The sequence below is a fragment of the Biomphalaria glabrata genome, chromosome 3 (genome assembly GCF_947242115.1).
Source record: "Biomphalaria glabrata chromosome 3, xgBioGlab47.1, whole genome shotgun sequence".
Classification (NCBI taxonomy): Eukaryota; Metazoa; Mollusca; class Gastropoda; family Planorbidae; genus Biomphalaria; species Biomphalaria glabrata.
The window spans coordinates 35806887-35832034 of record NC_074713.1 but is presented as its reverse complement, the minus strand read 5'-3'; the positions used below and the strand labels follow the sequence as shown (position 1 = coordinate 35832034).

Sequence of the window (25148 nt, the reverse complement as noted above, 5' to 3'; positions counted from 1 at the left end):
GGTAGTGATTCATTCGTGAATGTAAGCGCCCTGAAGCTACAACCTGATTGGTTCCCATTAGTGGACTGTGGTGCGAGGAGTAACCAATGACAATCGACGTCCGCCACGTTGAGTGAGCCAAGCGCGTCGTCAGTATAAATAGAAGTGTGCCCGCGTCGTTCAGTCAGTCGATTCGGTAAAAATCTACTACATCAACATGTCTGGACGTGGTAAAGGTGGAAAGGGCTTAGGCAAAGGAGGCGCCAAGCGTCACCGCAAAGTATTGCGTGATAACATCCAGGGTATCACTAAGCCTGCCATCCGTCGTCTTGCTCGCAGAGGTGGTGTCAAACGTATCTCTGGTCTGATCTATGAAGAAACCAGAGGTGTCCTGAAGGTTTTCCTTGAAAATGTCATCAGGGATGCCGTCACCTACACTGAGCATGCTAAGAGGAAGACTGTCACTGCTATGGATGTGGTCTACGCATTGAAACGCCAAGGACGTACCCTGTACGGCTTTGGTGGTTAAACCATCTCGAACGCTGCATCTCACACCTGTCAAGAAAACACCGGCCCTTATCAGGGCCATCCCAAATTTTCACGAATAAGCTTGAGTCAAATGCATGTATAATGCCAACCTTATGACACAGCCACATAATTATTTTTAATGTATTTCTATTAGCTCGCTCTGTACTTTTCTTACATGTGTTTAGACCATTTGTTTTTAATTGTACATCAACGTTGATTTTGCAAAAGATCTTCAATAGCAGTAGTATAAATTCAAAATTAAGTATGCTATTCACAGCCTTTATTATTATTATTAAAGCTATACAATTTCTCTGCTTGATTTTTAGAAAACAAAAAAACACTAATCTTAAAAAATAAGAATTAAAAGAAAATGCGGCGCGTCTAAGGGCATAATATGTAGTAAATGATAAATAATTTTTAAATATCGAAAAAAAAAAAAAAAAATGTCTACAACACGTGGTGTTCCCAAGCGGTCACCCATCTAAGTACTAACCACGCCCGACGTTGCTTGACTTCGGTGATCGGACGAGAACCGGTATTTTCAACGTGGTATGGCCGTAGACACTGTTCAGGAGGAGTAGTATGTATATATAGTTATTTTCTATTATTATTTTTTTTTGTTGACCTTTTTGTTTGTTTCTTTGTTATTGTGCAAGGTGGTTAAGTGATCAGTTAATATTGATGGCCTACCAGAAAATTCAAAGTAAACACTCTTTCTTTTCCAACCCAACCGCTGGCTGTATATTTTTTTTTTTCTTCAACCTCGCCGCTTTCTCTCAGAACATTTTTTTTTTTTTTTTTGTGGGTCTATTTTAAGCGTTGGCTTTCTGATTGGTCAACTCTAGTCGTAATCGGCGCGGTCGTCTGCTATTGCTACTAGATTAAAGCTCTCGCTTTTTTTGTGAACGTGAAGAGGGAATGACTGGCGTATGTTATGTATGTTATTCTTCTATCCTTTGTCATGTATGTACAATTTATAAACGTTTACATCACTCTAGTATTATTTTTCTTTCCTATCACTAACCAAGGCCTAACTAAAGTAATTCGTCCAGCTATTTATTACAATAAAGGAAGGATTTTGCACGCTTGTTTTACTGATGCAATAATTCGTTTGCTCTTCTTCCCAGAATCAGTCAGAAAGAATACAACAAACTAGTCTCGTTTAGATTGTGCATTACTCAAGCATAATTGTGAAGAAATTGGAGGCCCTAAAAAGGGCCGTTGTGTGGGGAGAAAAAAAAAGGGTGGGTGGGAGGCTGCTTTATTTGCTAGTGGTGTATTTGGTGACTGCCTTGGTACCCTCACTGACAGCGTGCTTGGCCAGCTCACCAGGGAGTAAGAGACGGACGGCAGTCTGGATCTCCCTAGATGTGATGGTGCTGCGTTTGTTGTAGTGAGCCAAACGGCTAGCCTCGGCTGAGATGCGCTCAAAGATGTCATTCACAAAAGAGTTCATGATTGACATGGCCTTTGAGGAGATACCAGTGTCAGGGTGCACTTGTTTCAACACTTTGTAAATGTAGATGCTGTAGCTTTCCTTTCTCCTCCTCTTCTTCTTCTTATCGCCGGTGCGTACGGCTTTAGCCTTGCCGGCTTTCTTGGCTCCCTTTGACGATACTTTGGGTGGCATGGTTTTCGATCTGTGCGTGATACACAAAACTGAGCGGGACTGACGAAGCGGTCGCCTTATATACGAAACGGCGTGGAAATCGGGCGAGTACGCGACAGAGTACGAGCGCGTTGGACCAATCGGAGCGCTGCTTTCTCACTAACCGAAAGTCCGCTCGATTTCGTATAAAAAGGGTCGAGCGGCGCGCTGTTGTCTCACTCGCATATTTCTGTGTGCGCTTGTTTCATCTCTACATACAGAATAAGAAAATGTCCGGACGCGGTAAAGGAGGCAAAGTTAAAGGCAAGTCCAAGTCTCGTTCATCCAGGGCTGGACTTCAGTTTCCAGTCGGTCGTATCCACCGTCTGTTGAGAAAGGGAAACTATGCTGAGCGTGTTGGTGCCGGCGCCCCTGTTTACCTCGCTGCAGTGCTCGAGTATTTGGCTGCCGAAGTTCTCGAGTTGGCTGGCAACGCTGCCAGAGACAACAAGAAGACAAGAATCATTCCCCGTCACCTCCAGCTGGCCATCAGAAACGACGAGGAGTTGAACAAACTTCTGTCTGGCGTCACCATCGCTCAGGGTGGTGTCTTGCCCAACATCCAAGCCGTACTTCTGCCCAAGAAGTCTCAAAAGACACCAGGTGGCAAGGCATAAATCGTCATTCAACACCACTCCCACCCAAGTCACCCCCAACACCACACTGTCCTTTTCAGGACAACCTCCACATATTTCAAAATTAGCTTTGACGTTCACAAACAAACGAGCTGTTACATTTGTTTATTTTATGTGTAGTTAGACATTATTATTTACATATGCAGGTCGCAACTGAGTTTGCTCTGCGCTCACCCATTGCCATAAATGTTTCCCAATTTTTTTTTTTTTTTTTGCACATTACTATTTTACTTACACAATTTTATTTTATTATCTGTACGAATGAAATTTTACACATAGGCTATAAGGCAGATGTTTCATTCCTTAATTAATTAGTTCGTTTAATCAAGTCACTTAGATGTTGATAAATAAAAATTAATTAATTAAGATAAAATGGCTTGGCTACTAACAGCGAATTTGTACTTCTATGCTGCGTATCAAACTGTGACATTACATTGAGAAACCAATAATACATTTATGCACAAGAAAAGAAACATCAGTTGTTTTTTTTTTTTTTTTTTGGTTTTTCAAAAAAAAAAAAAGGAAAAAAATCCCCATCACACTTTTTTTGGTGTTTAGTTGATTATTTAAAAACACACACACACACACACACATAAATAAATTAATATCGGTAATCAACAACTTAAAATGGGGGGAAAAAAGTCACAGAATTAACATTGGCTCAAACTTCAATCAATGCAAACTAAAACTAGGCCAACCGAGTACAGAACGAATATACCAATCAGAACGAGGAACCTCTAGATAAACCAATGAATGATGAATGGAGAAAAGAATACGACAAGTTGGCCTCAATAAAGTGAACGTGGTGATAATGTTTTTCTTTGTCCTGTAAATAACATCACTGATTCGTTTAAACATCTCTGTTTTCGTTCCTTTAGCTCTATCAAAGACAATATTTATTCCTTTTCATGATCATACAGGAATTTTGTGGTGGGAAAAAAAAAAAAAAAGCTCTTACTGTTAGTACCGCGGCGATATAGTTTGTTTTCGAGACGCAGCGAGCCGCGTTCAGAATGTAACGTCCAATCAAGAAACGATGTTCACGGATAGACCAATCGTCGTGCACAGGGCTAAATTTGCGCTGACGCTGTCCTATATAAGCTTGACTCGGTCGAGCGCTGAGACATTCTTGATCTCAATCAAGTCGCTCGAAACTTCGCAATGGCTAGAACCAAGCAAACCGCTCGTAAATCCACTGGTGGTAAGGCACCACGTAAACAGCTGGCCACCAAGGCTGCAAGGAAATCAGCACCAGCTACCGGAGGTGTTAAGAAGCCCCATCGTTACAGGCCCGGCACTGTCGCCCTGAGAGAAATCCGTCGTTACCAGAAGAGCACTGAGCTTCTGATCCGCAAACTGCCATTCCAACGTTTGGTCCGTGAGATCGCTCAAGATTTCAAGACTGACCTGCGCTTCCAGAGCTCTGCAGTTATGGCTCTCCAAGAGGCCAGCGAGGCTTACCTTGTCGGTCTCTTTGAAGATACCAACTTGTGTGCCATCCACGCCAAGCGTGTCACAATCATGCCCAAGGACATCCAGCTTGCCAGACGTATTCGTGGTGAGCGTGCTTAAGCAAACTCCTCCCTCTTTGCCCCAAAACAGCCATCAACGGTCCTTTTTAGGACCAACACATATTCCTAAATTAGCTTTTGAGTTGACGTTATGTCATTTATTGCCACCACACACCACCGGAGCTCTAATATATGTATACATTTTGCATGAGTGGTAAAAGAAAAACAAAAACGTAGACATAGCGTTGTATATTTGTTTGCTGACCCTCTTTGGCATTTCCTTCTAATAGACCCATATATCTAGTTATTAAAAGTTACAATGTTTTATTAGAGACAAAAACAAAATTAATCTTGTTGGTGTTTTTGCAACAAGATATGAATAACATTACATTTAAAACTACGTTTGATGGGTATAAATCGTTGAGAAAGTACTCTTCCTATTCGGTTGAGAGTGGGAGAACTATTTCTGTTGTTATTTGGATGAGAGGGAGGGGGGGGGGGGAAGGTAGAGTAGTTCTTTGGTACGGTAGTGATTCATTCGTGAATGTAAGCGCCCTGAAGCTACAACCTGATTGGTTCCCATTAGTGGACTGTGGTGCGAGGAGTAACCAATGACAATCGACGTCCGCCACGTTGAGTGAGCCAAGCGCGTCGTCAGTATAAATAGAAGTGTGCCCGCGTCGTTCAGTCAGTCGATTCGGTAAAAATCTACTACATCAACATGTCTGGACGTGGTAAAGGTGGAAAGGGCTTAGGCAAAGGAGGCGCCAAGCGTCACCGCAAAGTATTGCGTGATAACATCCAGGGTATCACTAAGCCTGCCATCCGTCGTCTTGCTCGCAGAGGTGGTGTCAAACGTATCTCTGGTCTGATCTATGAAGAAACCAGAGGTGTCCTGAAGGTTTTCCTTGAAAATGTCATCAGGGATGCCGTCACCTACACTGAGCATGCTAAGAGGAAGACTGTCACTGCTATGGATGTGGTCTACGCATTGAAACGCCAAGGACGTACCCTGTACGGCTTTGGTGGTTAAACCATCTCGAACGCTGCATCTCACACCTGTCAAGAAAACACCGGCCCTTATCAGGGCCATCCCAAATTTTCACGAATAAGCTTGAGTCAAATGCATGTATAATGCCAACCTTATGACACAGCCACATAATTATTTTTAATGTATTTCTATTAGCTCGCTCTGTACTTTTCTTACATGTGTTTAGACCATTTGTTTTTAATTGTACATCAACGTTGATTTTGCAAAAGATCTTCAATAGCAGTAGTATAAATTCAAAATTAAGTATGCTATTCACAGCCTTTATTATTATTATTAAAGCTATACAATTTCTCTGCTTGATTTTTAGAAAACAAAAAAACACTAATCTTAAAAAATAAGAATTAAAAGAAAATGCGGCGCGTCTAAGGGCATAATATGTAGTAAATGATAAATAATTTTTAAATATCGAAAAAAAAAAAAAAAAATGTCTACAACACGTGGTGTTCCCAAGCGGTCACCCATCTAAGTACTAACCACGCCCGACGTTGCTTGACTTCGGTGATCGGACGAGAACCGGTATTTTCAACGTGGTATGGCCGTAGACACTGTTCAGGAGGAGTAGTATGTATATATAGTTATTTTCTATTATTATTTTTTTTTGTTGACCTTTTTGTTTGTTTCTTTGTTATTGTGCAAGGTGGTTAAGTGATCAGTTAATATTGATGGCCTACCAGAAAATTCAAAGTAAACACTCTTTCTTTTCCAACCCAACCGCTGGCTGTATATTTTTTTTTTTCTTCAACCTCGCCGCTTTCTCTCAGAACATTTTTTTTTTTTTTTTTGTGGGTCTATTTTAAGCGTTGGCTTTCTGATTGGTCAACTCTAGTCGTAATCGGCGCGGTCGTCTGCTATTGCTACTAGATTAAAGCTCTCGCTTTTTTTGTGAACGTGAAGAGGGAATGACTGGCGTATGTTATGTATGTTATTCTTCTATCCTTTGTCATGTATGTACAATTTATAAACGTTTACATCACTCTAGTATTATTTTTCTTTCCTATCACTAACCAAGGCCTAACTAAAGTAATTCGTCCAGCTATTTATTACAATAAAGGAAGGATTTTGCACGCTTGTTTTACTGATGCAATAATTCGTTTGCTCTTCTTCCCAGAATCAGTCAGAAAGAATACAACAAACTAGTCTCGTTTAGATTGTGCATTACTCAAGCATAATTGTGAAGAAATTGGAGGCCCTAAAAAGGGCCGTTGTGTGGGGAGAAAAAAAAAGGGTGGGTGGGAGGCTGCTTTATTTGCTAGTGGTGTATTTGGTGACTGCCTTGGTACCCTCACTGACAGCGTGCTTGGCCAGCTCACCAGGGAGTAAGAGACGGACGGCAGTCTGGATCTCCCTAGATGTGATGGTGCTGCGTTTGTTGTAGTGAGCCAAACGGCTAGCCTCGGCTGAGATGCGCTCAAAGATGTCATTCACAAAAGAGTTCATGATTGACATGGCCTTTGAGGAGATACCAGTGTCAGGGTGCACTTGTTTCAACACTTTGTAAATGTAGATGCTGTAGCTTTCCTTTCTCCTCCTCTTCTTCTTCTTATCGCCGGTGCGTACGGCTTTAGCCTTGCCGGCTTTCTTGGCTCCCTTTGACGATACTTTGGGTGGCATGGTTTTCGATCTGTGCGTGATACACAAAACTGAGCGGGACTGACGAAGCGGTCGCCTTATATACGAAACGGCGTGGAAATCGGGCGAGTACGCGACAGAGTACGAGCGCGTTGGACCAATCGGAGCGCTGCTTTCTCACTAACCGAAAGTCCGCTCGATTTCGTATAAAAAGGGTCGAGCGGCGCGCTGTTGTCTCACTCGCATATTTCTGTGTGCGCTTGTTTCATCTCTACATACAGAATAAGAAAATGTCCGGACGCGGTAAAGGAGGCAAAGTTAAAGGCAAGTCCAAGTCTCGTTCATCCAGGGCTGGACTTCAGTTTCCAGTCGGTCGTATCCACCGTCTGTTGAGAAAGGGAAACTATGCTGAGCGTGTTGGTGCCGGCGCCCCTGTTTACCTCGCTGCAGTGCTCGAGTATTTGGCTGCCGAAGTTCTCGAGTTGGCTGGCAACGCTGCCAGAGACAACAAGAAGACAAGAATCATTCCCCGTCACCTCCAGCTGGCCATCAGAAACGACGAGGAGTTGAACAAACTTCTGTCTGGCGTCACCATCGCTCAGGGTGGTGTCTTGCCCAACATCCAAGCCGTACTTCTGCCCAAGAAGTCTCAAAAGACACCAGGTGGCAAGGCATAAATCGTCATTCAACACCACTCCCACCCAAGTCACCCCCAACACCACACTGTCCTTTTCAGGACAACCTCCACATATTTCAAAATTAGCTTTGACGTTCACAAACAAACGAGCTGTTACATTTGTTTATTTTATGTGTAGTTAGACATTATTATTTACATATGCAGGTCGCAACTGAGTTTGCTCTGCGCTCACCCATTGCCATAAATGTTTCCCAATTTTTTTTTTTTTTTTTGCACATTACTATTTTACTTACACAATTTTATTTTATTATCTGTACGAATGAAATTTTACACATAGGCTATAAGGCAGATGTTTCATTCCTTAATTAATTAGTTCGTTTAATCAAGTCACTTAGATGTTGATAAATAAAAATTAATTAATTAAGATAAAATGGCTTGGCTACTAACAGCGAATTTGTACTTCTATGCTGCGTATCAAACTGTGACATTACATTGAGAAACCAATAATACATTTATGCACAAGAAAAGAAACATCAGTTGTTTTTTTTTTTTTTTTTTGGTTTTTCAAAAAAAAAAAAAGGAAAAAAATCCCCATCACACTTTTTTTGGTGTTTAGTTGATTATTTAAAAACACACACACACACACACACATAAATAAATTAATATCGGTAATCAACAACTTAAAATGGGGGGAAAAAAGTCACAGAATTAACATTGGCTCAAACTTCAATCAATGCAAACTAAAACTAGGCCAACCGAGTACAGAACGAATATACCAATCAGAACGAGGAACCTCTAGATAAACCAATGAATGATGAATGGAGAAAAGAATACGACAAGTTGGCCTCAATAAAGTGAACGTGGTGATAATGTTTTTCTTTGTCCTGTAAATAACATCACTGATTCGTTTAAACATCTCTGTTTTCGTTCCTTTAGCTCTATCAAAGACAATATTTATTCCTTTTCATGATCATACAGGAATTTTGTGGTGGGAAAAAAAAAAAAAAAGCTCTTACTGTTAGTACCGCGGCGATATAGTTTGTTTTCGAGACGCAGCGAGCCGCGTTCAGAATGTAACGTCCAATCAAGAAACGATGTTCACGGATAGACCAATCGTCGTGCACAGGGCTAAATTTGCGCTGACGCTGTCCTATATAAGCTTGACTCGGTCGAGCGCTGAGACATTCTTGATCTCAATCAAGTCGCTCGAAACTTCGCAATGGCTAGAACCAAGCAAACCGCTCGTAAATCCACTGGTGGTAAGGCACCACGTAAACAGCTGGCCACCAAGGCTGCAAGGAAATCAGCACCAGCTACCGGAGGTGTTAAGAAGCCCCATCGTTACAGGCCCGGCACTGTCGCCCTGAGAGAAATCCGTCGTTACCAGAAGAGCACTGAGCTTCTGATCCGCAAACTGCCATTCCAACGTTTGGTCCGTGAGATCGCTCAAGATTTCAAGACTGACCTGCGCTTCCAGAGCTCTGCAGTTATGGCTCTCCAAGAGGCCAGCGAGGCTTACCTTGTCGGTCTCTTTGAAGATACCAACTTGTGTGCCATCCACGCCAAGCGTGTCACAATCATGCCCAAGGACATCCAGCTTGCCAGACGTATTCGTGGTGAGCGTGCTTAAGCAAACTCCTCCCTCTTTGCCCCAAAACAGCCATCAACGGTCCTTTTTAGGACCAACACATATTCCTAAATTAGCTTTTGAGTTGACGTTATGTCATTTATTGCCACCACACACCACCGGAGCTCTAATATATGTATACATTTTGCATGAGTGGTAAAAGAAAAACAAAAACGTAGACATAGCGTTGTATATTTGTTTGCTGACCCTCTTTGGCATTTCCTTCTAATAGACCCATATATCTAGTTATTAAAAGTTACAATGTTTTATTAGAGACAAAAACAAAATTAATCTTGTTGGTGTTTTTGCAACAAGATATGAATAACATTACATTTAAAACTACGTTTGATGGGTATAAATCGTTGAGAAAGTACTCTTCCTATTCGGTTGAGAGTGGGAGAACTATTTCTGTTGTTATTTGGATGAGAGGGAGGGGGGGGGGGAAGGTAGAGTAGTTCTTTGGTACGGTAGTGATTCATTCGTGAATGTAAGCGCCCTGAAGCTACAACCTGATTGGTTCCCATTAGTGGACTGTGGTGCGAGGAGTAACCAATGACAATCGACGTCCGCCACGTTGAGTGAGCCAAGCGCGTCGTCAGTATAAATAGAAGTGTGCCCGCGTCGTTCAGTCAGTCGATTCGGTAAAAATCTACTACATCAACAAGAAAAAAAAAAAAAAAAGAGAAAAAAAAAAAAAAAAAAAAAAAAAGAAAAAAAAAAAAAAAAAAAAAAAAAAAAACATGTCTGGACGTGGTAAAGGTGGAAAGGGCTTAGGCAAAGGAGGCGCCAAGCGTCACCGCAAAGTATTGCGTGATAACATCCAGGGTATCACTAAGCCTGCCATCCGTCGTCTTGCTCGCAGAGGTGGTGTCAAACGTATCTCTGGTCTGATCTATGAAGAAACCAGAGGTGTCCTGAAGGTTTTCCTTGAAAATGTCATCAGGGATGCCGTCACCTACACTGAGCATGCTAAGAGGAAGACTGTCACTGCTATGGATGTGGTCTACGCATTGAAACGCCAAGGACGTACCCTGTACGGCTTTGGTGGTTAAACCATCTCGAACGCTGCATCTCACACCTGTCAAGAAAACACCGGCCCTTATCAGGGCCATCCCAAATTTTCACGAATAAGCTTGAGTCAAATGCATGTATAATGCCAACCTTATGACACAGCCACATAATTATTTTTAATGTATTTCTATTAGCTCGCTCTGTACTTTTCTTACATGTGTTTAGACCATTTGTTTTTAATTGTACATCAACGTTGATTTTGCAAAAGATCTTCAATAGCAGTAGTATAAATTCAAAATTAAGTATGCTATTCACAGCCTTTATTGTTATTATTAAAGCTATACAATTTCTCTGCTTGATTTTTAGAAAACAAAAAAACACTAATCTTAAAAAATAAGAATTAAAAGAAAATGCGGCGCGTCTAAGGGCATAATATGTAGTAAATGATAAATAATTTTTAAATATCGAAAAAAAAAAAAAAAAATGTCTACAACACGTGGTGTTCCCAAGCGGTCACCCATCTAAGTACTAACCACGCCCGACGTTGCTTGACTTCGGTGATCGGACGAGAACCGGTATTTTCAACGTGGTATGGCCGTAGACACTGTTCAGGAGGAGTAGTATGTATATATAGTTATTTTCTATTATTATTTTTTTTTGTTGACCTTTTTGTTTGTTTCTTTGTTATTGTGCAAGGTGGTTAAGTGATCAGTTAATATTGATGGCCTACCAGAAAATTCAAAGTAAACACTCTTTCTTTTCCAACCCAACCGCTGGCTGTATATTTTTTTTTTCTTCAACCTCGCCGCTTTCTCTCAGAACATTTTTTTTTTTTTTTTTTGTGGGTCTATTTTAAGCGTTGGCTTTCTGATTGGTCAACTCTAGTCGTAATCGGCGCGGTCGTCTGCTATTGCTACTAGATTAAAGCTCTCGCTTTTTTTGTGAACGTGAGGAGGGAATGACTGGCGTATGTTATGTATGTTATTCTTCTATCCTTTGTCATGTATGTACAATTTATAAACGTTTACATCACTCTAGTATTATTTTTCTTTCCTATCACTAACCAAGGCCTAACTAAAGTAATTCGTCCAGCTATTTATTACAATAAAGGAAGGATTTTGCACGCTTGTTTTACTGATGCAATAATTCGTTTGCTCTTCTTCCCAGAATCAGTCAGAAAGAATACAACAAACTAGTCTCGTTTAGATTGTGCATTACTCAAGCATAATTGTGAAGAAATTGGAGGCCCTAAAAAGGGCCGTTGTGTGGGGAGAAAAAAAAAGGGTGGGTGGGAGGCTGCTTTATTTGCTAGTGGTGTATTTGGTGACTGCCTTGGTACCCTCACTGACAGCGTGCTTGGCCAGCTCACCAGGGAGTAAGAGACGGACGGCAGTCTGGATCTCCCTAGATGTGATGGTGCTGCGTTTGTTGTAGTGAGCCAAACGGCTAGCCTCGGCTGAGATGCGCTCAAAGATGTCATTCACAAAAGAGTTCATGATTGACATGGCCTTTGAGGAGATACCAGTGTCAGGGTGCACTTGTTTCAACACTTTGTAAATGTAGATGCTGTAGCTTTCCTTTCTCCTCCTCTTCTTCTTCTTATCGCCGGTGCGTACGGCTTTAGCCTTGCCGGCTTTCTTGGCTCCCTTTGACGATACTTTGGGTGGCATGGTTTTCGATCTGTGCGTGATACACAAAACTGAGCGGGACTGACGAAGCGGTCGCCTTATATACGAAACGGCGTGGAAATCGGGCGAGTACGCGACAGAGTACGAGCGCGTTGGACCAATCGGAGCGCTGCTTTCTCACTAACCGAAAGTCCGCTCGATTTCGTATAAAAAGGGTCGAGCGGCGCGCTGTTGTCTCACTCGCATATTTCTGTGTGCGCTTGTTTCATCTCTACATACAGAATAAGAAAATGTCCGGACGCGGTAAAGGAGGCAAAGTTAAAGGCAAGTCCAAGTCTCGTTCATCCAGGGCTGGACTTCAGTTTCCAGTCGGTCGTATCCACCGTCTGTTGAGAAAGGGAAACTATGCTGAGCGTGTTGGTGCCGGCGCCCCTGTTTACCTCGCTGCAGTGCTCGAGTATTTGGCTGCCGAAGTTCTCGAGTTGGCTGGCAACGCTGCCAGAGACAACAAGAAGACAAGAATCATTCCCCGTCACCTCCAGCTGGCCATCAGAAACGACGAGGAGTTGAACAAACTTCTGTCTGGCGTCACCATCGCTCAGGGTGGTGTCTTGCCCAACATCCAAGCCGTACTTCTGCCCAAGAAGTCTCAAAAGACACCAGGTGGCAAGGCATAAATCGTCATTCAACACCACTCCCACCCAAGTCACCCCCACCACCACACTGTCCTTTTCAGGACAACCTCCACATATTTCAAAATTAGCTTTGACGTTCACAAACAAACGAGCTGTTACATTTGTTTATTTTATGTGTAGTTAGACATTATTATTTACATATGCAGGTCGCAACTGAGTTTGCTCTGCGCTCACCCATTGCCATAAATGTTTCCCAATTTTTTTTTTTTTTTGCACATTACTATTTTACTTACACAATTTTATTTTATTATCTGTACGAATGAAATTTTACACATAGGCTATAAGGCAGATGTTTCATTCCTTAATTAATTAGTTCGTTTAATCAAGTCACTTAGATGTTGATAAATAAAAATTAATTAATTAAGATAAAATGGCTTGGCTACTAACAGCGAATTTGTACTTCTATGCTGCGTATCAAACTGTGACATTACATTGAGAAACCAATAATACATTTATGCACAAGAAAAGAAACATCAGTTGTTTTTTTTTTTTTTTTTTTGGTTTTTCAAAAAAAAAAAAAGGAAAAAAATCCCCATCACACTTTTTTTGGTGTTTAGTTGATTATTTAAAAACACACACACACACACACACATAAATAAATTAATATCGGTAATCAACAACTTAAAATGGGGGGAAAAAAGTCACAGAATTAACATTGGCTCAAACTTCAATCAATGCAAACTAAAACTAGGCCAACCGAGTACAGAACGAATATACCAATCAGAACGAGGAACCTCTAGATAAACCAATGAATGATGAATGGAGAAAAGAATACGACAAGTTGGCCTCAATAAAGTGAACGTGGTGATAATGTTTTTCTTTGTCCTGTAAATAACATCACTGATTCGTTTAAACATCTCTGTTTTCGTTCCTTTAGCTCTATCAAAGACAATATTTATTCCTTTTCATGATCATACAGGAATTTTGTGGTGGGAAAAAAAAAAAAAAAGCTCTTACTGTTAGTACCGCGGCGATATAGTTTGTTTTCGAGACGCAGCGAGCCGCGTTCAGAATGTAACGTCCAATCAAGAAACGATGTTCACGGATAGACCAATCGTCGTGCACAGGGCTAAATTTGCGCTGACGCTGTCCTATATAAGCTTGACTCGGTCGAGCGCTGAGACATTCTTGATCTCAATCAAGTCGCTCGAAACTTCGCAATGGCTAGAACCAAGCAAACCGCTCGTAAATCCACTGGTGGTAAGGCACCACGTAAACAGCTGGCCACCAAGGCTGCAAGGAAATCAGCACCAGCTACCGGAGGTGTTAAGAAGCCCCATCGTTACAGGCCCGGCACTGTCGCCCTGAGAGAAATCCGTCGTTACCAGAAGAGCACTGAGCTTCTGATCCGCAAACTGCCATTCCAACGTTTGGTCCGTGAGATCGCTCAAGATTTCAAGACTGACCTGCGCTTCCAGAGCTCTGCAGTTATGGCTCTCCAAGAGGCCAGCGAGGCTTACCTTGTCGGTCTCTTTGAAGATACCAACTTGTGTGCCATCCACGCCAAGCGTGTCACAATCATGCCCAAGGACATCCAGCTTGCCAGACGTATTCGTGGTGAGCGTGCTTAAGCAAACTCCTCCCTCTTTGCCCCAAAACAGCCATCAACGGTCCTTTTTAGGACCAACACATATTCCTAAATTAGCTTTTGAGTTGACGTTATGTCATTTATTGCCACCACACACCACCGGAGCTCTAATATATGTATACATTTTGCATGAGTGGTAAAAGAAAAACAAAAACGTAGACATAGCGTTGTATATTTGTTTGCTGACCCTCTTTGGCATTTCCTTCTAATAGACCCATATATCTAGTTATTAAAAGTTACAATGTTTTATTAGAGACAAAAACAAAATTAATCTTGTTGGTGTTTTTGCAACAAGATATGAATAACATTACATTTAAAACTACGTTTGATGGGTATAAATCGTTGAGAAAGTACTCTTCCTATTCGGTTGAGAGTGGGAGAACTATTTCTGTTGTTATTTGGATGAGAGGGAGGGGGGGGGGGAAGGTAGAGTAGTTCTTTGGTACGGTAGTGATTCATTCGTGAATGTAAGCGCCCTGAAGCTACAACCTGATTGGTTCCCATTAGTGGACTGTGGTGCGAGGAGTAACCAATGACAATCGACGTCCGCCACGTTGAGTGAGCCAAGCGCGTCGTCAGTATAAATAGAAGTGTGCCCGCGTCGTTCAGTCAGTCGATTCGGTAAAAATCTACTACATCAACATGTCTGGACGTGGTAAAGGTGGAAAGGGCTTAGGCAAAGGAGGCGCCAAGCGTCACCGCAAAGTATTGCGTGATAACATCCAGGGTATCACTAAGCCTGCCATCCGTCGTCTTGCTCGCAGAGGTGGTGTCAAACGTATCTCTGGTCTGATCTATGAAGAAACCAGAGGTGTCCTGAAGGTTTTCCTTGAAAATGTCATCAGGGATGCCGTCACCTACACTGAGCATGCTAAGAGGAAGACTGTCACTGCTATGGATGTGGTCTACGCATTGAAACGCCAAGGACGTACCCTGTACGGCTTTGGTGGTTAAACCATCTCGAACGCTGCATCTCACACCTGTCAAGAAAACACCGGCCCTTATCAGGGCCATCCCAAATTTTCACGAATAAGCTTGAGTCAAATGCATGTATAATGCCAACCTTATGACACAGCCACATAATTATTTTTAATGTATTTCTATTAGCTCGCTCTGTACTTTTCTTACATGTGTTTAGACCATTTGTTTTTAATTGTACATCAACGTTGATTTTGCAAAAGATCTTCAATAGCAGTAGTATAAATTCAAAATTAAGTATGCTATTCACAGCCTTTATTATTATTATTAAAGCTATACAATTTCTCTGCTTGATTTTTAGAAAACAAAAAAACACTAATCTTAAAAAATAAGAATTAAAAGAAAATGCGGCGCGTCTAAGGGCATAATATGTAGTAAATGATAAATAATTTTTAAATATCGAAAAAAAAAAAAAAAAATGTCTACAACACGTGGTGTTCCCAAGCGGTCACCCATCTAAGTACTAACCACGCCCGACGTTGCTTGACTTCGGTGATCGGACGAGAACCGGTATTTTCAACGTGGTATGGCCGTAGACACTGTTCAGGAGGAGTAGTATGTATATATAGTTATTTTCTATTATTATTTTTTTTTGTTGACCTTTTTGTTTGTTTCTTTGTTATTGTGCAAGGTGGTTAAGTGATCAGTTAATATTGATGGCCTACCAGAAAATTCAAAGTAAACACTCTTTCTTTTCCAACCCAACCGCTGGCTGTATATTTTTTTTTTTCTTCAACCTCGCCGCTTTCTCTCAGAACATTTTTTTTTTTTTTTTTGTGGGTCTATTTTAAGCGTTGGCTTTCTGATTGGTCAACTCTAGTCGTAATCGGCGCGGTCGTCTGCTATTGCTACTAGATTAAAGCTCTCGCTTTTTTTGTGAACGTGAGGAGGGAATGACTGGCGTATGTTATGTATGTTATTCTTCTATCCTTTGTCATGTATGTACAATTTATAAACGTTTACATCACTCTAGTATTATTTTTCTTTCCTATCACTAACCAAGGCCTAACTAAAGTAATTCGTCCAGCTATTTATTACAATAAAGGAAGGATTTTGCACGCTTGTTTTACTGATGCAATAATTCGTTTGCTCTTCTTCCCAGAATCAGTCAGAAAGAATACAACAAACTAGTCTCGTTTAGATTGTGCATTACTCAAGCATAATTGTGAAGAAATTGGAGGCCCTAAAAAGGGCCGTTGTGTGGGGAGAAAAAAAAAGGGTGGGTGGGAGGCTGCTTTATTTGCTAGTGGTGTATTTGGTGACTGCCTTGGTACCCTCACTGACAGCGTGCTTGGCCAGCTCACCAGGGAGTAAGAGACGGACGGCAGTCTGGATCTCCCTAGATGTGATGGTGCTGCGTTTGTTGTAGTGAGCCAAACGGCTAGCCTCGGCTGAGATGCGCTCAAAGATGTCATTCACAAAAGAGTTCATGATTGACATGGCCTTTGAGGAGATACCAGTGTCAGGGTGCACTTGTTTCAACACTTTGTAAATGTAGATGCTGTAGCTTTCCTTTCTCCTCCTCTTCTTCTTCTTATCGCCGGTGCGTACGGCTTTAGCCTTGCCGGCTTTCTTGGCTCCCTTTGACGATACTTTGGGTGGCATGGTTTTCGATCTGTGCGTGATACACAAAACTGAGCGGGACTGACGAAGCGGTCGCCTTATATACGAAACGGCGTGGAAATCGGGCGAGTACGCGACAGAGTACGAGCGCGTTGGACCAATCGGAGCGCTGCTTTCTCACTAACCGAAAGTCCGCTCGATTTCGTATAAAAAGGGTCGAGCGGCGCGCTGTTGTCTCACTCGCATATTTCTGTGTGCGCTTGTTTCATCTCTACATACAGAATAAGAAAATGTCCGGACGCGGTAAAGGAGGCAAAGTTAAAGGCAAGTCCAAGTCTCGTTCATCCAGGGCTGGACTTCAGTTTCCAGTCGGTCGTATCCACCGTCTGTTGAGAAAGGGAAACTATGCTGAGCGTGTTGGTGCCGGCGCCCCTGTTTACCTCGCTGCAGTGCTCGAGTATTTGGCTGCCGAAGTTCTCGAGTTGGCTGGCAACGCTGCCAGAGACAACAAGAAGACAAGAATCATTCCCCGTCACCTCCAGCTGGCCATCAGAAACGACGAGGAGTTGAACAAACTTCTGTCTGGCGTCACCATCGCTCAGGGTGGTGTCTTGCCCAACATCCAAGCCGTACTTCTGCCCAAGAAGTCTCAAAAGACACCAGGTGGCAAGGCATAAATCGTCATTCAACACCACTCCCACCCAAGTCACCCCCAACACCACACTGTCCTTTTCAGGACAACCTCCACATATTTCAAAATTAGCTTTGACGTTCACAAACAAACGAGCTGTTACATTTGTTTATTTTATGTGTAGTTAGACATTATTATTTACATATGCAGGTCGCAACTGAGTTTGCTCTGCGCTCACCCATTGCCATAAATGTTTCCCAATTTTTTTTTTTTTTTTTGCACATTACTATTTTACTTACACAATTTTATTTTATTATCTGTACGAATGAAATTTTACACATAGGCTATAAGGCAGATGTTTCATTCCTTAATTAATTAGTTCGTTTAATCAAGTCACTTAGATGTTGATAAATAAAAATTAATTAATTAAGATAAAATGGCTTGGCTACTAACAGCGAATTTGTACTTCTATGCTGCGTATCAAACTGTGACATTACATTGAGAAACCAATAATACATTTATGCACAAGAAAAGAAACATCAGTTGTTTTTTTTTTTTTTTTTTGGTTTTTCAAAAAAAAAAAAAGGAAAAAAATCCCCATCACACTTTTTTTGGTGTTTAGTTGATTATTTAAAAACACACACACACACACACACATAAATAAATTAATATCGGTAATCAACAACTTAAAATGGGGGGAAAAAAGTCACAGAATTAACATTGGCTCAAACTTCAATCAATGCAAACTAAAACTAGGCCAACCGAGTACAGAACGAATATACCAATCAGAACGAGGAACCTCTAGATAAACCAATGAATGATGAATGGAGAAAAGAATACGACAAGTTGGCCTCAATAAAGTGAACGTGGTGATAATGTTTTTCTTTGTCCTGTAAATAACATCACTGATTCGTTTAAACATCTCTGTTTTCGTTCCTTTAGCTCTATCAAAGACAATATTTATTCCTTTTCATGATCATACAGGAATTTTGTGGTGGGAAAAAAAAAAAAAAAGCTCTTACTGTTAGTACCGCGGCGATATAGTTTGTTTTCGAGACGCAGCGAGCCGCGTTCAGAATGTAACGTCCAATCAAGAAACGATGTTCACGGATAGACCAATCGTCGTGCACAGGGCTAAATTTGCGCTGACGCTGTCCTATATAAGCTTGACTCGGTCGAGCGCTGAGACATTCTTGATCTCAATCAAGTCGCTCGAAACTTCGCAATGGCTAGAACCAAGCAAACCGCTCGTAAATCCACTGGTGGTAAGGCACCACGTAAACAGCTGGCCACCAAGGCTGCAAGGAAATCAGCACCAGCTACCGGAGGTGTTAAGAAGCCCCATCGTTACAGGCCCGGCACTGTCGCCCTGAGAGAAATCCGTCGTTACCAGAAGAGCACTGAGCTTCTGATCCGCAAACTGCCATTCCAACGTTTGGTCCGTGAGATCGCTCAAGATTTCAAGACTGACCTGCGCTTCCAGAGCTCTGCAGTTATGGCTCTCCAAGAGGCCAGCGAGGCTTACCTTGTCGGTCTCTTTGAAGATACCAACTTGTGTGCCATCCACGCCAAGCGTGTCACAATCATGCCCAAGGACATCCAGCTTGCCAGACGTATTCGTGGTGAGCGTGCTTAAGCAAACTCCTCCCTCTTTGCCCCAAAACAGCCATCAACGGTCCTTTTTAGGACCAACACATATTCCTAAATTAGCTTTTGAGTTGACGTTATGTCATTTATTGCCACCACACACCACCGGAGCTCTAATATATGTATACATTTTGCATGAGTGGTAAAAGAAAAACAAAAACGTAGACATAGCGTTGTATATTTGTTTGCTGACCCTCTTTGGCATTTCCTTCTAATAGACCCATATATCTAGTTATTAAAAGTTACAATGTTTTATTAGAGACAAAAACAAAATTAATCTTGTTGGTGTTTTTGCAACAAGATATGAATAACATTACATTTAAAACTACGTTTGATGGGTATAAATCGTTGAGAAAGTACTCTTCCTATTCGGTTGAGAGTGGGAGAACTATTTCTGTTGTTATTTGGATGAGAGGGAGGGGGGGGGGGAAGGTAGAGTAGTTCTTTGGTACGGTAGTGATTCATTCGTGAATGTAAGCGCCCTGAAGCTACAACCTGATTGGTTCCCATTAGTGGACTGTGGTGCGAGGAGTAACCAATGACAATCGACGTCCGCCACGTTGAGTGAGCCAAGCGCGTCGTCAGTATAAATAGAAGTGTGCCCGCGTCGTTCAGTCAGTCGATTCGGTAAAAATCTACTACATCAACATGTCTGGACGTGGTAAAGGTGGAAAGGGCTTAGGCAAAGGAGGCGCCAAGCGTCACCGCAAAGTATTGCGTGATAACATCCAGGGTATCACTAAGCCTGCCATCCGTCGTCTTGCTCGCAGAGGTGGTGTCAAACGTATCTCTGGTCTGATCTATGAAGAAACCAGAGGTGTCCTGAAGGTTTTCCTTGAAAATGTCATCAGGGATGCCGTCACCTACACTGAGCATGCTAAGAGGAAGACTGTCACTGCTATGGATGTGGTCTACGCATTGAAACGCCAAGGACGTACCCTGTACGGCTTTGGTGGTTAAACCATCTCGAACGCTGCATCTCACACCTGTCAAGAAAACACCGGCCCTTATCAGGGCCATCCCAAATTTTCACGAATAAGCTTGAGTCAAATGCATGTATAATGCCAACCTTATGACACAGCCACATAATTATTTTTAATGTATTTCTATTAGCTCGCTCTGTACTTTTCTTACATGTGTTTAGACCATTTGTTTTTAATTGTACATCAACGTTGATTTTGCAAAAGATCTTCAATAGCAGTAGTATAAATTCAAAATTAAGTATGCTATTCACAGCCTTTATTATTATTATTAAAGCTATACAATTTCTCTGCTTGATTTTTAGAAAACAAAAAAACACTAATCTTAAAAAATAAGAATTAAAAGAAAATGCGGCGCGTCTAAGGGCATAATATGTAGTAAATGATAAATAATTTTTAAATATCGAAAAAAAAAAAAAAAAATGTCTACAACACGTGGTGTTCCCAAGCGGTCACCCATCTAAGTACTAACCACGCCCGACGTTGCTTGACTTCGGTGATCGGACGAGAACCGGTATTTTCAACGTGGTATGGCCGTAGACACTGTTCAGGAGGAGTAGTATGTATATATAGTTATTTTCTATTATTATTTTTTTTTGTTGACCTTTTTGTTTGTTTCTTTGTTATTGTGCAAGGTGGTTAAGTGATCAGTTAATATTGATGGCCTACCAGAAAATTCAAAGTAAACACTCTTTCTTTTCCAACCCAACCGCTGGCTGTATATTTTTTTTTTTCTTCAACCTCGCCGCTTTCTCTCAGAACATTTTTTTTTTTTTTTTTGTGGGTCTATTTTAAGCGTTGGCTTTCTGATTGGTCAACTCTAGTCGTAATCGGCGCGGTCGTCTGCTATTGCTACTAGATTAAAGCTCTCGCTTTTTTTGTGAACGTGAGGAGGGAATGACTGGCGTATGTTATGTATGTTATTCTTCTATCCTTTGTCATGTATGTACAATTTATAAACGTTTACATCACTCTAGTATTATTTTTCTTTCCTATCACTAACCAAGGCCTAACTAAAGTAATTCGTCCAGCTATTTATTACAATAAAGGAAGGATTTTGCACGCTTGTTTTACTGATGCAATAATTCGTTTGCTCTTCTTCCCAGAATCAGTCAGAAAGAATACAACAAACTAGTCTCGTTTAGATTGTGCATTACTCAAGCATAATTGTGAAGAAATTGGAGGCCCTAAAAAGGGCCGTTGTGTGGGGAGAAAAAAAAAGGGTGGGTGGGAGGCTGCTTTATTTGCTAGTGGTGTATTTGGTGACTGCCTTGGTACCCTCACTGACAGCGTGCTTGGCCAGCTCACCAGGGAGTAAGAGACGGACGGCAGTCTGGATCTCCCTAGATGTGATGGTGCTGCGTTTGTTGTAGTGAGCCAAACGGCTAGCCTCGGCTGAGATGCGCTCAAAGATGTCATTCACAAAAGAGTTCATGATTGACATGGCCTTTGAGGAGATACCAGTGTCAGGGTGCACTTGTTTCAACACTTTGTAAATGTAGATGCTGTAGCTTTCCTTTCTCCTCCTCTTCTTCTTCTTATCGCCGGTGCGTACGGCTTTAGCCTTGCCGGCTTTCTTGGCTCCCTTTGACGATACTTTGGGTGGCATGGTTTTCGATCTGTGCGTGATACACAAAACTGAGCGGGACTGACGAAGCGGTCGCCTTATATACGAAACGGCGTGGAAATCGGGCGAGTACGCGACAGAGTACGAGCGCGTTGGACCAATCGGAGCGCTGCTTTCTCACTAACCGAAAGTCCGCTCGATTTCGTATAAAAAGGGTCGAGCGGCGCGCTGTTGTCTCACTCGCATATTTCTGTGTGCGCTTGTTTCATCTCTACATACAGAATAAGAAAATGTCCGGACGCGGTAAAGGAGGCAAAGTTAAAGGCAAGTCCAAGTCTCGTTCATCCAGGGCTGGACTTCAGTTTCCAGTCGGTCGTATCCACCGTCTGTTGAGAAAGGGAAACTATGCTGAGCGTGTTGGTGCCGGCGCCCCTGTTTACCTCGCTGCAGTGCTCGAGTATTTGGCTGCCGAAGTTCTCGAGTTGGCTGGCAACGCTGCCAGAGACAACAAGAAGACAAGAATCATTCCCCGTCACCTCCAGCTGGCCATCAGAAACGACGAGGAGTTGAACAAACTTCTGTCTGGCGTCACCATCGCTCAGGGTGGTGTCTTGCCCAACATCCAAGCCGTACTTCTGCCCAAGAAGTCTCAAAAGACACCAGGTGGCAAGGCATAAATCGTCATTCAACACCACTCCCACCCAAGTCACCCCCAACACCACACTGTCCTTTTCAGGACAACCTCCACATATTTCAAAATTAGCTTTGACGTTCACAAACAAACGAGCTGTTACATTTGTTTATTTTATGTGTAGTTAGACATTATTATTTACATATGCAGGTCGCAACTGAGTTTGCTCTGCGCTCACCCATTGCCATAAATGTTTCCCAATTTTTTTTTTTTTTTTTGCACATTACTATTTTACTTACACAATTTTATTTTATTATCTGTACGAATGAAATTTTACACATAGGCTATAAGGCAGATGTTTCATTCCTTAATTAATTAGTTCGTTTAATCAAGTCACTTAGATGTTGATAAATAAAAATTAATTAATTAAGATAAAATGGCTTGGCTACTAACAGCGAATTTGTACTTCTATGCTGCGTATCAAACTGTGACATTACATTGAGAAACCAATAATACATTTATGCACAAGAAAAGAAACATCAGTTGTTTTTTTTTTTTTTTTTTGGTTTTTCAAAAAAAAAAAAAGGAAAAAAATCCCCATCACACTTTTTTTGGTGTTTAGTTGATTATTTAAAAACACACACACACACACACACATAAATAAATTAATATCGGTAATCAACAACTTAAAATGGGGGGAAAAAAGTCACAGAATTAACATTGGCTCAAACTTCAATCAATGCAAACTAAAACTAGGCCAACCGAGTACAGAACGAATATACCAATCAGAACGAGGAACCTCTAGATAAACCAATGAATGATGAATGGAGAAAAGAATACGACAAGTTGGCCTCAATAAAGTGAACGTGGTGATAATGTTTTTCTTTGTCCTGTAAATAACATCACTGATTCGTTTAAACATCTCTGTTTTCGTTCCTTTAGCTCTATCAAAGACAATATTTATTCCTTTTCATGATCATACAGGAATTTTGTGGTGGGAAAAAAAAAAAAAAAGCTCTTACTGTTAGTACCGCGGCGATATAGTTTGTTTTCGAGACGCAGCGAGCCGCGTTCAGAATGTAACGTCCAATCAAGAAACGATGTTCACGGATAGACCAATCGTCGTGCACAGGGCTAAATTTGCGCTGACGCTGTCCTATATAAGCTTGACTCGGTCGAGCGCTGAGACATTCTTGATCTCAATCAAGTCGCTCGAAACTTCGCAATGGCTAGAACCAAGCAAACCGCTCGTAAATCCACTGGTGGTAAGGCACCACGTAAACAGCTGGCCACCAAGGCTGCAAGGAAATCAGCACCAGCTACCGGAGGTGTTAAGAAGCCCCATCGTTACAGGCCCGGCACTGTCGCCCTGAGAGAAATCCGTCGTTACCAGAAGAGCACTGAGCTTCTGATCCGCAAACTGCCATTCCAACGTTTGGTCCGTGAGATCGCTCAAGATTTCAAGACTGACCTGCGCTTCCAGAGCTCTGCAGTTATGGCTCTCCAAGAGGCCAGCGAGGCTTACCTTGTCGGTCTCTTTGAAGATACCAACTTGTGTGCCATCCACGCCAAGCGTGTCACAATCATGCCCAAGGACATCCAGCTTGCCAGACGTATTCGTGGTGAGCGTGCTTAAGCAAACTCCTCCCTCTTTGCCCCAAAACAGCCATCAACGGTCCTTTTTAGGACCAACACATATTCCTAAATTAGCTTTTGAGTTGACGTTATGTCATTTATTGCCACCACACACCACCGGAGCTCTAATATATGTATACATTTTGCATGAGTGGTAAAAGAAAAACAAAAACGTAGACATAGCGTTGTATATTTGTTTGCTGACCCTCTTTGGCATTTCCTTCTAATAGACCCATATATCTAGTTATTAAAAGTTACAATGTTTTATTAGAGACAAAAACAAAATTAATCTTGTTGGTGTTTTTGCAACAAGATATGAATAACATTACATTTAAAACTACGTTTGATGGGTATAAATCGTTGAGAAAGTACTCTTCCTATTCGGTTGAGAGTGGGAGAACTATTTCTGTTGTTATTTGGATGAGAGGGAGGGGGGGGGGGAAGGTAGAGTAGTTCTTTGGTACGGTAGTGATTCATTCGTGAATGTAAGCGCCCTGAAGCTACAACCTGATTGGTTCCCATTAGTGGACTGTGGTGCGAGGAGTAACCAATGACAATCGACGTCCGCCACGTTGAGTGAGCCAAGCGCGTCGTCAGTATAAATAGAAGTGTGCCCGCGTCGTTCAGTCAGTCGATTCGGTAAAAATCTACTACATCAACATGTCTGGACGTGGTAAAGGTGGAAAGGGCTTAGGCAAAGGAGGCGCCAAGCGTCACCGCAAAGTATTGCGTGATAACATCCAGGGTATCACTAAGCCTGCCATCCGTCGTCTTGCTCGCAGAGGTGGTGTCAAACGTATCTCTGGTCTGATCTATGAAGAAACCAGAGGTGTCCTGAAGGTTTTCCTTGAAAATGTCATCAGGGATGCCGTCACCTACACTGAGCATGCTAAGAGGAAGACTGTCACTGCTATGGATGTGGTCTACGCATTGAAACGCCAAGGACGTACCCTGTACGGCTTTGGTGGTTAAACCATCTCGAACGCTGCATCTCACACCTGTCAAGAAAACACCGGCCCTTATCAGGGCCATCCCAAATTTTCACGAATAAGCTTGAGTCAAATGCATGTATAATGCCAACCTTATGACACAGCCACATAATTATTTTTAATGTATTTCTATTAGCTCGCTCTGTACTTTTCTTACATGTGTTTAGACCATTTGTTTTTAATTGTACATCAACGTTGATTTTGCAAAAGATCTTCAATAGCAGTAGTATAAATTCAAAATTAAGTATGCTATTCACAGCCTTTATTATTATTATTAAAGCTATACAATTTCTCTGCTTGATTTTTAGAAAACAAAAAAACACTAATCTTAAAAAATAAGAATTAAAAGAAAATGCGGCGCGTCTAAGGGCATAATATGTAGTAAATGATAAATAATTTTTAAATATCGAAAAAAAAAAA

General features: G+C 41.7%; 12 protein-coding genes, 5 non-coding genes and 3 pseudogenes across 17 annotated transcripts; 10 read left to right on the top strand and 10 right to left on the bottom strand.

Moving 5' to 3' along the window:
• The first annotated feature begins 152 nt into the window (after positions 1 to 152).
• On the top strand, positions 153 to 5755 carry LOC129925288 (uncharacterized; annotated as a pseudogene).
• LOC129925527 (5S ribosomal RNA) lies at positions 952 to 1070 on the bottom strand. The gene has a single exon (XR_008777292.1). It is a non-coding gene; the product is annotated as a 5S ribosomal RNA (ribosomal RNA).
• On the bottom strand, positions 1654 to 2181 carry LOC129925279 (histone H2B, gonadal). The gene has a single exon (XM_056024787.1). It carries the CDS (start codon positions 2135 to 2137, stop codon positions 1769 to 1771), a length of 369 nt encoding a protein of 122 aa, XP_055880762.1. The 5' UTR covers positions 2138 to 2181; the 3' UTR covers positions 1654 to 1768.
• LOC129925283 (histone H2A) lies at positions 2334 to 2964 on the top strand. Its single transcript, XM_056024792.1, has one exon. The coding sequence runs from the start codon at positions 2386 to 2388 to the stop codon at positions 2770 to 2772; it is 387 nt and encodes a 128-aa protein (XP_055880767.1). The 5' UTR covers positions 2334 to 2385; the 3' UTR covers positions 2773 to 2964.
• Positions 5756 to 5777: 22 nt separating the features above from the next.
• On the bottom strand, positions 5778 to 5896 carry LOC129925526 (5S ribosomal RNA). The gene has a single exon (XR_008777291.1). It is a non-coding gene; the product is annotated as a 5S ribosomal RNA (ribosomal RNA).
• Positions 5897 to 6479: 583 nt separating this feature from the next.
• Positions 6480 to 7007, bottom strand: LOC129925280 (histone H2B, gonadal). Its single transcript, XM_056024788.1, has one exon. The coding sequence runs from the start codon at positions 6961 to 6963 to the stop codon at positions 6595 to 6597; it is 369 nt and encodes a 122-aa protein (XP_055880763.1). The 5' UTR covers positions 6964 to 7007; the 3' UTR covers positions 6480 to 6594.
• A 152-nt stretch (positions 7008 to 7159) lies between these two features.
• LOC129925284 (histone H2A) lies at positions 7160 to 7790 on the top strand. The gene has a single exon (XM_056024793.1). It carries the CDS (start codon positions 7212 to 7214, stop codon positions 7596 to 7598), a length of 387 nt encoding a protein of 128 aa, XP_055880768.1. The 5' UTR covers positions 7160 to 7211; the 3' UTR covers positions 7599 to 7790.
• Positions 7791 to 8218: 428 nt separating this feature from the next.
• LOC129925276 (histone H3) lies at positions 8219 to 9332 on the top strand. The gene has a single exon (XM_056024784.1). It carries the CDS (start codon positions 8778 to 8780, stop codon positions 9186 to 9188), a length of 411 nt encoding a protein of 136 aa, XP_055880759.1. The 5' UTR covers positions 8219 to 8777; the 3' UTR covers positions 9189 to 9332.
• Positions 9333 to 9922: 590 nt separating this feature from the next.
• On the top strand, positions 9923 to 15482 carry LOC129925287 (uncharacterized; annotated as a pseudogene).
• On the bottom strand, positions 10681 to 10799 carry LOC129925525 (5S ribosomal RNA). Its single transcript, XR_008777290.1, has one exon. It is a non-coding gene; the product is annotated as a 5S ribosomal RNA (ribosomal RNA).
• Positions 11400 to 11910, bottom strand: LOC129925282 (histone H2B, gonadal). The gene has a single exon (XM_056024791.1). It carries the CDS (start codon positions 11864 to 11866, stop codon positions 11498 to 11500), a length of 369 nt encoding a protein of 122 aa, XP_055880766.1. The 5' UTR covers positions 11867 to 11910; the 3' UTR covers positions 11400 to 11497.
• Positions 12063 to 12565, top strand: LOC129925286 (histone H2A). The gene has a single exon (XM_056024795.1). The coding sequence runs from the start codon at positions 12115 to 12117 to the stop codon at positions 12499 to 12501; it is 387 nt and encodes a 128-aa protein (XP_055880770.1). The 5' UTR covers positions 12063 to 12114; the 3' UTR covers positions 12502 to 12565.
• Positions 15483 to 15504: 22 nt separating the features above from the next.
• On the bottom strand, positions 15505 to 15623 carry LOC129925524 (5S ribosomal RNA). Its single transcript, XR_008777289.1, has one exon. It is a non-coding gene; the product is annotated as a 5S ribosomal RNA (ribosomal RNA).
• A 601-nt stretch (positions 15624 to 16224) lies between these two features.
• Positions 16225 to 16734, bottom strand: LOC129925281 (histone H2B, gonadal). The gene has a single exon (XM_056024789.1). It carries the CDS (start codon positions 16688 to 16690, stop codon positions 16322 to 16324), a length of 369 nt encoding a protein of 122 aa, XP_055880764.1. The 5' UTR covers positions 16691 to 16734; the 3' UTR covers positions 16225 to 16321.
• Positions 16735 to 16886: 152 nt separating this feature from the next.
• On the top strand, positions 16887 to 17517 carry LOC129925285 (histone H2A). Its single transcript, XM_056024794.1, has one exon. The coding sequence runs from the start codon at positions 16939 to 16941 to the stop codon at positions 17323 to 17325; it is 387 nt and encodes a 128-aa protein (XP_055880769.1). The 5' UTR covers positions 16887 to 16938; the 3' UTR covers positions 17326 to 17517.
• Positions 17518 to 17945: 428 nt separating this feature from the next.
• On the top strand, positions 17946 to 19059 carry LOC129925277 (histone H3). Its single transcript, XM_056024785.1, has one exon. The coding sequence runs from the start codon at positions 18505 to 18507 to the stop codon at positions 18913 to 18915; it is 411 nt and encodes a 136-aa protein (XP_055880760.1). The 5' UTR covers positions 17946 to 18504; the 3' UTR covers positions 18916 to 19059.
• A 471-nt stretch (positions 19060 to 19530) lies between these two features.
• LOC129925275 (uncharacterized) lies at positions 19531 to 25132 on the top strand (annotated as a pseudogene).
• LOC129925523 (5S ribosomal RNA) lies at positions 20330 to 20448 on the bottom strand. The gene has a single exon (XR_008777288.1). It is a non-coding gene; the product is annotated as a 5S ribosomal RNA (ribosomal RNA).
• Positions 21050 to 21559, bottom strand: LOC129925270 (histone H2B, gonadal). The gene has a single exon (XM_056024779.1). It carries the CDS (start codon positions 21513 to 21515, stop codon positions 21147 to 21149), a length of 369 nt encoding a protein of 122 aa, XP_055880754.1. The 5' UTR covers positions 21516 to 21559; the 3' UTR covers positions 21050 to 21146.
• Positions 21712 to 22342, top strand: LOC129925273 (histone H2A). The gene has a single exon (XM_056024782.1). It carries the CDS (start codon positions 21764 to 21766, stop codon positions 22148 to 22150), a length of 387 nt encoding a protein of 128 aa, XP_055880757.1. The 5' UTR covers positions 21712 to 21763; the 3' UTR covers positions 22151 to 22342.
• Positions 25133 to 25148: the final 16 nt, after the last annotated feature.